Source organism: Austrofundulus limnaeus, unplaced genomic scaffold (genome assembly GCF_001266775.1).
Source record: "Austrofundulus limnaeus strain Quisiro unplaced genomic scaffold, Austrofundulus_limnaeus-1.0 Scaffold29, whole genome shotgun sequence".
Classification (NCBI taxonomy): Eukaryota; Metazoa; Chordata; class Actinopteri; order Cyprinodontiformes; family Rivulidae; genus Austrofundulus; species Austrofundulus limnaeus.
This window is the reverse complement of record NW_013952431.1, coordinates 24,976-34,381: the sequence shown is the minus strand read 5'-3', so window position 1 is coordinate 34,381 and position 9,406 is coordinate 24,976. Positions and strand designations below refer to the sequence as shown.

The window sequence follows — 9,406 nt, the reverse complement described above, 5'->3', positions numbered from 1 at the left end:
AAGTAAAACAATTCAGGGTATCTTTTTACACTGCAAACTGGGAATATAATTTATTTTTTTATTGCCAGCACTTTCCAAAACCTTAAATCAAACCTATTAAATTTCATCACTTCCTCGCAACTCTTCTTTAAAACAAATTATTTTACAAAAAGAACAATTCTTTTAGCATAGGCTCGATGTATGTTTACCGAAAAATGTTAGTTTCCTTCTCTTTATTTAGAATTTTTTAAAGATAGATTAGGTCTTTTGAAGTGGTATTTTTGAAAAGGTTAAACAATTATCCTACTCATGTTCCTATTATGGCCAACTTGTATTTGTAAATAAATGTCTATTGAAATGTATAGAAAATAAGTCTTAAGTAATCAGTTGTAGTCTGAGATAATATCTCAAATATTGTTTTTGTTGTTCTTGTTTATTTGCTTGTTTTGTGTTTAGTTTAGATTACATTTTTTGTCAAACTGAGGATCCTTTTAAAGGCAATGATCTAAGACAATGTGCTAAAACAGCTAAAACAGCTTTATTTTTAAATTATGCCATTATGCCACATTTAGCTTTTTAATAATAATAATAATAATAATAATAATAATAATAATAATAAATCAACGTAAAAATGTGTATTCTTATTTGCACAGTGCAGAAAAACAGTTTTAAGAAGTCAATAACACAGTTGCCTCAGATTTCCTCTGAAAATGTTTTGTTTTATCCAGCAGGGGGCGACAACGCGCCTCCATAATGCGTCTCACGAAGAAGTTGACCAGCTATGCTAAAGCTAAAGCTAACGCTAACACGTATGTTCAAACAGGCGAGTACCAAGTGAGTAAAAATACTTCAGATGAGTTTCTAACTTTATCTGTGTTTGCTCAGTGATTTATGAGTAGGGAAGAAAAGCATATTTTGCTGTTACTGTTGTCTACTTTTTATCTCATTGTAAGTTATTTGTCAACAAAACAACAAGAGATYCTGACTTTAGCGATGTTTGGGCTTTCTTTGTTTTGAAGAAGCCTCAAACTAAAATTTAAATAGATTTGTAAGATACTTTTACGTAAAATATATTTTAGGCGTATAAATTATTTCATTAAAACACAGTTRGATTCTGWGCCCGTCCGGTGACATGGAATTTAAAAAATTATCACGTGGCTACAAGATAACAACGCGATAATTAATGTGGCCATTTAAATGAAGTAAACTTTTTAGGGGAAGACAATAAAATACAGAAGAAAGTTGAGCTACAGAGGTAGCTGTAGCCTCTTCAGCTGATCGTCCATCACAGCTCTTCTTGTGAAAAGTTTACAATCATTATGCTACACAATGAAAAATAAACTTTAAACCTACACCGTTATGGAACATCTCAGTATGCACCTGGCTCTGCTCCCTCACTGTGGCAGACAAACTTTTTTCATCATCATCCTCTGAAACACTAAATAGAGTTTACTGCATTCCAATGTAAATGAAGGTCAGACTTAATCACCTACAATCACTGAACTAATTAGACACATATCTTAACATTATCATGCTACTTTCAAGTGTACAATATTAAATATAGGCAGAGGGAAGATGGGGTAGTACACATTGTATTTAATTTTTTATTTATTTATTGGAGGGGGGCAGACACATTAATTTCATGTGTTGAATTTAGCAGAATTTTGTAATTTATTTGTTAACAGTTGAACATAAGAGCTTATACCTGGACCRAACTGATTTTACTATGTTTTTATATTTAGCCTATTTGCTGCCATGTCTGTTTGGTACAAGAGTTCACCTACACACATATTTAACGCGCGCACTCACACTTGAATAATTGTGAAGAATAAAAGTTTAGATTGACTTAATCAGCAATTATCTGCCACACAACTCCTTTTCCTCTTGCAGCAGCAACGCTATTGTGTTTTTTAATTAATTTTTTTAAATATATGTTGATATTCTCTATATGCCGTCATTAATATTTCTAGTTCCAGCAAGAAATGGACTTCTGATCTTTTTATTTTCTCCTGTTGCCATTGTGAATCCCGTTATCTGACTTCTATTGATGAGGGCTTCGTGCTCCAACTGAACTCAGGTAACTTGACTCAGAATTAAGTTATCCAACTGATATCACCTGTTGTGAAACAGAACATCCTGAGTGTCACAGAGCGGGGTAAGTTGACTCAGAGTCTCTGCGTTAACCCGGGGTTTGTTAAGCCTGCTTTCTGAAATGGGGTCCTGTTGTCACCTGGGACTTAAGAAATATCTACTTCACGCCTAACGTAAGGAGCTGACGTAGCAACGTCATTCATTCTATTAAAATAAAAATAAATTGGGTAATTTCCATGTAAACAACAAATAGTCTGCACGTAAATGACAATAATAATTAGCTATGTGGTGGCCACCACGTAATTATCTCGTGGGCACGTGATAGTTTTTTTTATCCATGTCACCAGACAGGCTCCGTAGTACGGAGTACGAGTCATTAGGTACAAATAAATATTAATATATTCTTCTTAAGCATTTTTAGTGCAGAAATTGTCATAAATCTGCTTATGTTTTCATTAATAGGTTACAWTAATTTGTTTTTTAAATTATTTTTACACTAATAACAGGAAGTCCATATGTTTAAAATTAAATCATCGTAAGGACTCCAGTGGTTTACTAACTTTTTAAAAACATAGATTCAACCTTGTGCAGGATTTTGTATTTGCATTGTGTGTTTTTTTSTTGTGTTTTCTTTCCAATAATTGCACTGCTTAAATGTGTCAGAACATCAAAGCATACAGGTATACAAGTCCTGACATGATTCCACCTTTCTTTCCATATGAAGGTAGTAGATATGAATCAGAGGAGCGATTAGTGACAAAAACAAAGCAAGAATTTTATTTTTTTGGCGTGCAATCTTGTTATTAAAAATACCAAGTATATTGAGTAATCCTSAAACTGTGGCAAGATGTGCTGGTGGGGAAATGACGACATGTGAAAACTGTCCGTGCATGTTTTAGTTAGGTGGATTTTCTTCATCATAAACAAGTATTGGAAAGTAACAAAACACTAGTGGAGATTTGATTTATGTTTCAAAATACAAAAACATTAATTGGAAGTATTTAATTTATGTTAAAAGTAGATTAGGAAATGTCAACATACTTTTTGTTTGTTTTGTTGTATAATAGTACTTTAACTGTGTTCGGAGAAATACAGTGGCTGTCATTAAACAAAAGAAATTGAGCAAATACATAATTTTAACAAAAAATAGATTAATAAAAGAATCTCTCACAGGAGAGACAAAACTTGGGTTTCCCTTTTTTACAGATTACATATTTGACCAAAAATCTAAAACACATTTCTCTTATCAAACATGTCCAAGTAGTTCTACACTGAATACAAAGATGTTGAAACAGTTTCCYAGCAATAAATTCTATTTTTGTAAAAGGAAAAAGAAAAAAACAGGTCTTACGCTCACACCTAATAAGAATATGTGGAAAAAGTGAGTCAGACTAAGCTGTGTCGTTCCCCCCAGGTGTTAGCAAAAAGTCAACATGGCGACTCCGGTGTCTGTGATCCGTCTACCCAAAGGACCTGACCCCAACAGCCGAGGATTTGACCCCAAGTCACCTCGCTTCCTCGCTCTCTGCCGCACATCCATTTCCACTTCGACTGCGTCGGAGTCGGACGCCGAGGAGCTGCAGAAAGAGCAGCACGCCCGATCTGTGCTGAGGGAACGTTTCCTACGCTGTCTGCTCGCCATGAATAACAAGAAGGTTCGGTTCCACATGCACGAGAAGGTGGAAGTTCAGGCCACGTTTGGGGCGTCGGACATCGACGTGCTGAACTTCCAGGTGTCTGATCTGCACACTCCCATCGGGGTACAGAAAGAGGCGCTGATCAGGTGTCAGGATGTGATTTCGTTCTCTTTTGATATGTGAACACTTTAGACTCACTTTAGGATCAGAAGCACTTTTTTTGTTTGTTTTTTTATTTCGATGCGTTCTTGTTTCATTGCTGTTTTTTGTGTTTGAGTTTCTTCAGATTAAATGTGTTTGACTGTTAACAGTGACTTACAGTACCATATTTTCACCACAAGAGGGAGCCATTTGCTTTATTTTAGTAAACTGTCTTGTTTACTGATCTCTTATGGTTTATTTTATGCTTAAAAGCTGATTAGGATAATGTTTGTTTCCTTAAGTTCAGTTTGTGTTAATTACTCAAAACTTTTTATCACCCAGTAGTCAAACCTATTTTGAGCTGAACTTCCATGTTTTGTTTTGGTTTGTTTTTATTTTGTTTGTTGTCATTCAGTCAGCAAAGATATAAAACCAGTTGAGAAATGACAAAAAAGATCTTATTTAGTTAAGTAAATTTAACTGACTGCATTTACTGTACCTTCAGACAAATAATGATGGAGATTATCTGTAGTTTCAAACTTTTACTGAGGTAACTCAGCTCCCCCTGCAGGAGGGTTGCTGTTATTGCAGCTGACTTGACCTTTGACCCGTACATAAGTTGGTGCTATGTTAAAATATTTTCTCGGTTTGTGCAAGAAAAATATATCTTAGAAGTTCTTACACACCGATTTTGGAAAAGGTTTGTTAAAATGTCAATTCTGATTTTTTTTATGTTAAGCAGTTCACTGCTTCAAGTTAAAACTGGACAATTTAGCTAATAAAAATTTTTATTTTGCTATTTTTTCCCCATCCTTATTTTACCCCACAGCAGAAAGTGGAGCAAAAATGTGTTTTGCTCTTGTGAATATTAGCAAAAAAATTGAATGAATTATTGAACGGATAATAATGAAACCTTCATTTACCTTTTTTTGATCAACTCAATTCAAGATGACCTCCACAGCAAACACAAAAATAACTTTTACAGAGCTAAAGTTTGGTAAGGTAGTAGCTGTGAGTAATCCCAACTGATACTCAAGTTCTAATTGATCACATAAGATCTGTTTTGATAATTTTACCTGTCTGTTAGCAAACTATCTCTTGAACCACTTGATAGATTATACTGAAACTTTTAGAGCACAATATGTGAATGTACACCTACAACTCTTTAACTTTTAGCGCCAACCCAATTCAAGATGGCTACTGCAGGTCATTAATCTTAGCCAAAGCAAAAATGGCTATTACTGAATTAGGATCCAGTGTGGTGGTAGCTGAGAGTAATCCTCAACACATATTTTACTCACTAAGAGATCTTGTGCAGTCACATGAGTTTTATAGGTTTGACTAAACTGTAACTCCATTCCTTCTAATCATAACTTGATCTTAGTTCAAAACTCTGGCATGGTAATATACATTTCAACAGATACTTTTTTTAATGTTTTAAATTTTTTTGTTTTTTCTTTATTAAAAAAATTGAAAGTGACTTAAAATAGTGTCCCAGGCTCAAGCATTGAGTCTGACCTTCAAATGTAGAAGGCCTGATCAGTAATCCAACCGTGACTATAAAGTGTGTAACTCATTCATCAATCACAGATTCAGTGTATTCAACAGTGTGGAGCATTAATTTAGATCAAAGCTCTTAAATGGATCAAAAAGAGCACACATGACAGCAGAGAAAAATCAGCGTTTTCTAAATCCTCATAAATTGAATTCAGAGTAACTGGATTCATCATCACCAGGCCCATTTAAAAGGAGCAGCATGGGGAGGGGGAGGAAGGGGGAGAGGAGCATCAATACTGTTTAATCTTCTTAAAAGGTGTATTTTGCGAGTTCCCAATAAGTCATTTTATTTGAGTACCATTAGGCGGTCGTGTTGTGCCTCTGCGTCTCTTTTTGTACCTGAATTACCCGACCACTCATTGGAGGCAGTCATCAGCGGAGAAGTGACTCATCCCCATCTCTTTCTCCCTCTAACCTCCTCTCCCTTCCATCCCAAATATAACTTAAACCTCGCATGACGTCACCGGGCCTCCGTGATTCAATCAGGAAGCACCTCAAGGACAAGCAATGTTAATTTCATATACGCAGCAGCGCACGCTGCTCTGTGATCAGCTGCCCTGAACGCCCTCATGCTTGTCTGTACAGAAAATCAGACGCACAGTATATACATTAATATTCTTCTTAATACGTATTAAGAAAATTATACTTTTTTGTTATATGACTGGTTGTCCAATAAAGAATGTTCACATTTATTGTTAAACTTAAGTCCTTAAAAGTGGGATTTTATGAAAATATAAAAAATATTTCACAAGTTCAGTTTTGTCTACTCATAACGTTTTCTGTACMGTTATAGAATTTGTGACAGAGCTGTCACTAGGTCTGGACTTACTAAAAACAATTTCTTCATCTTTATTCTCCTCTCATAAAACAGAAGTTTCTATACCGCTAAATAGATAACCCCTGTCTCAAAGTACAATAAACAGCTCTAGAAGCTGGAGGGAGGGCAAGGTGTTTGGCTTTAAAGAGACAGCCTTAAAACGTGTTGATCTGAGACACGTCAGAAAAGTGGTGAAAGAGAGGCTTGTGGAGTTCAGACTGAATGACTCAAGTGTGGAAACGAAGAATTTAAAAGCACGTTTCCTTTAACATGGTACCAATCTTATGTTGGTTTTGGCCCCACACAGTTCAGTTAGCGCTTTAATATAGTCAGAATTAAACTGTATTTCTGAAACGGAGGTTGTACAAAGAACTARCTGCAACAGGTAAGACGCTAATTATTCAAAACCTTGAATACAGCTCTGACATAAAAGGTTTGGGCGATATGTATTCCTTCACCATTAATTTAAAATACTGATTTTAGTAAATGGAATAAATTTAACGTCTTTTATTTGGTTCAGCTTCATCTCAGAACTTTTAAGTCGACAATTTGTTCCTGAAGCTTTACTCAAAACGTTTGTAAGGATTAATGATGGATCGAAACTGTCGTTTTGTATCACTTTGTTTTCTTAGAGGTTGTAGTTGTACCCCCTTTACAGTAAAGAWAAAAAAACACATTTTAAAGTAAAAAGTTTCCTCAAGATAACTTGAGTTAAACTTGTGCTCCGCTGCAGCTCAGCACGAAGGACACACTGTCTCAATGTTATCTTCTCTTACTGTTTGTCTTTCCTGACAGTCTGCTTCTCCCTGATTTCAGTAGAAAAACATTCCTGCCTCCTAGTGTGTGTGTGTGTGTGTTGTTACATCGGTGCAGCGGTCATGATGGTACATGGAATCTGCCACCGGCCAACAGGAAGCACATTCCACTTCTTCCTGTTTGTGGTCCTCTCTCACTTCCTGGCGAGTGTCTGATAAATTTCAAAACCACTTAATCATCCTTCTGCCRCCAAAACCTCCTGGCAGCAGGCAAAAATAAAAGACCGGTGACTTCATACGTGTGTATTTTTAGCTTGCTTCATTACAAATGAGAGAGAGTCGATGATTCACGACACGGTAACATTCACACACACATGGTAACATGAAACAAGACTCATCTTTGGAAGCCTGCCTCCTGAGCTGTAGCACCCTGAGCACAAAACTTCATATATTTATTATTATTATTATTATTATTATTATTATTATTAAATCTAAGTACAGATAACTCACAGAGTAACTGGTGAGCCAACCAAAATGAGTCRTGTGCCTCAGTACTGGTTCTCTGCTGATAGTTATTGTCTGCCATCACTGACGGGCAATAGAGTAATTGCTTCCCTTAGTAAAAAAGTATATGCAAGTATCCTTTCAATATAGTGATTTTAAACTAAAGAGAAAAGAGTATACTTCCAGTTTACTTTATCTGAGATATATCCAAGTTTATCTTACACTATGCTTGGCTTGCACTAAAAGTATACTAAAAGTTTAAGTATGCTAAGTTTATGTTTTAAGTTTTGGCCAAGATAAACTTTCACTGAAAGTACATTTTCACACAGACTGCTTTATTTGAAGTACATTTCAAGATTAAACTAAAAGTGTACTTAGAAGATTATTTTCTTAATTGTTAATTGTTATGTAAGCTATGATGTTTTATTGTTATTTTATTCTTTGCTTTATTTTTTTTTTTGTTTTATTGCATTGTATTTACATTTAATGGTGTCCTTGAGTGCCATGAAATGCGCCTTCAAATAAAATGCATTATTATTATTATTATTATTATTATTATTATTATTATTATTATTATTATTATTATTATTATTATTATTATTATTATTATTATTATTATTATTACTTTCAGTATATTTGAGTGTACTTTCATAAACGTATTGCGGGCCAATTTAGTCTTATAAGTTTACTTGTTAGTAAACTGCTAGTATACTGATATCAGTGTACATGGTAAATAAAGGTACATTGTAGATGTACATTTTATATACTTTAGTATACTTAATGACATGTACTTAAAATATACTTCTTTTTGGTAAGCTTATAAACTTAAAAAGACAATATAAAAAATACTTAAAGTGTACTATTTATAAACTTTTTAAAAAAGTCACAGTTTAGTATGAACAAGTATTAAACCAGTATACTTTCTAGTACACTACAAGTACATGTTGCATTGTATATTTGATATACTTAAACTTATACTCAGGTGTACTTGTTAAAATGAACTTCAAGTACATTACTTATTGCTAAGTGTTGTGTCTGTGTTTAAATATGTCCATTTGTCTTGAAATATTTAATGAACCACAGATTATATCTTCATGAAGTTCTCAGACAGTAATCACTGGACATGTATTTTAACTTTTGAATTCAACCTAATTCAATATGGCCGCCACAGCCAACTGATCTTAGTAGCACAAAATGGCTTTGACTCAGACAGCTCTACATAAACTGACCTAACGATTGATGTGGTGTCCAACACATTAGAGAGCATTAACAGGAACAATACTGCATTGAGATCACATGTATTCTTAAAACAACCATAATGCTGCCATTTTTTCAACACAGAAAGATGGGTTTGTTTAATTTCTTGGAATGAAAGTTGGTGCAATACATATACATATATTACATATATGTATACTTAAATATATACATAAATCATTTACGAACAAAATAGCCAAATCCATTGCAGTATTATACAAAGTAAAGGACTTATTTAATGATAAAGCTCTGTTTATATTGTATAATGCAATAATTGTTCCGCATTTAATTTATTGTGTTGATGTTTGCATGTAAAACAATAACAAATCCTGTTTTTATGTTACAGAAAAGAGCTATAAGAATTATTACCAGAAAGCATTACAGTCACCCATTAAATTCATTGTTCCTTCAGTTGAAGTTATTGAAATTCTCTGATTTGGTTGATTATAGTATTTTGTCAGTTATGTACAGGGCTCATAAAAACATATTACTTTCAAACACCCAAATGCATTTTGTTAAAAGAGTAAATTGTTACAATTTGAAGGGGATAGAAATGTTTCTCAAACCTAAAGTTAGAGCAAATTTGAAGGAACAGAGTCCTTCAGTCCAGGGAATTAAATAATGGAAGAATCTGGAAGATGGCGTTAAAAATGCCAGATCAACGTGTATAT

General features: G+C 34.1%; 1 protein-coding gene across 1 annotated transcript; it reads left to right on the top strand.

Annotated features, from left to right (window-relative positions):
* The first annotated feature begins 744 nt into the window (after positions 1 to 744).
* On the top strand, positions 745 to 4,647 carry gemin7 (gem (nuclear organelle) associated protein 7). The gene is made up of 2 exons (XM_014005204.1): positions 745 to 813; positions 3,485 to 4,647. The coding sequence occupies exon 2, from the start codon at positions 3,504 to 3,506 to the stop codon at positions 3,888 to 3,890; it is 387 nt and encodes a 128-aa protein (XP_013860658.1). The 5' UTR covers positions 745 to 813; positions 3,485 to 3,503; the 3' UTR covers positions 3,891 to 4,647.
* Positions 4,648 to 9,406: the final 4,759 nt, after the last annotated feature.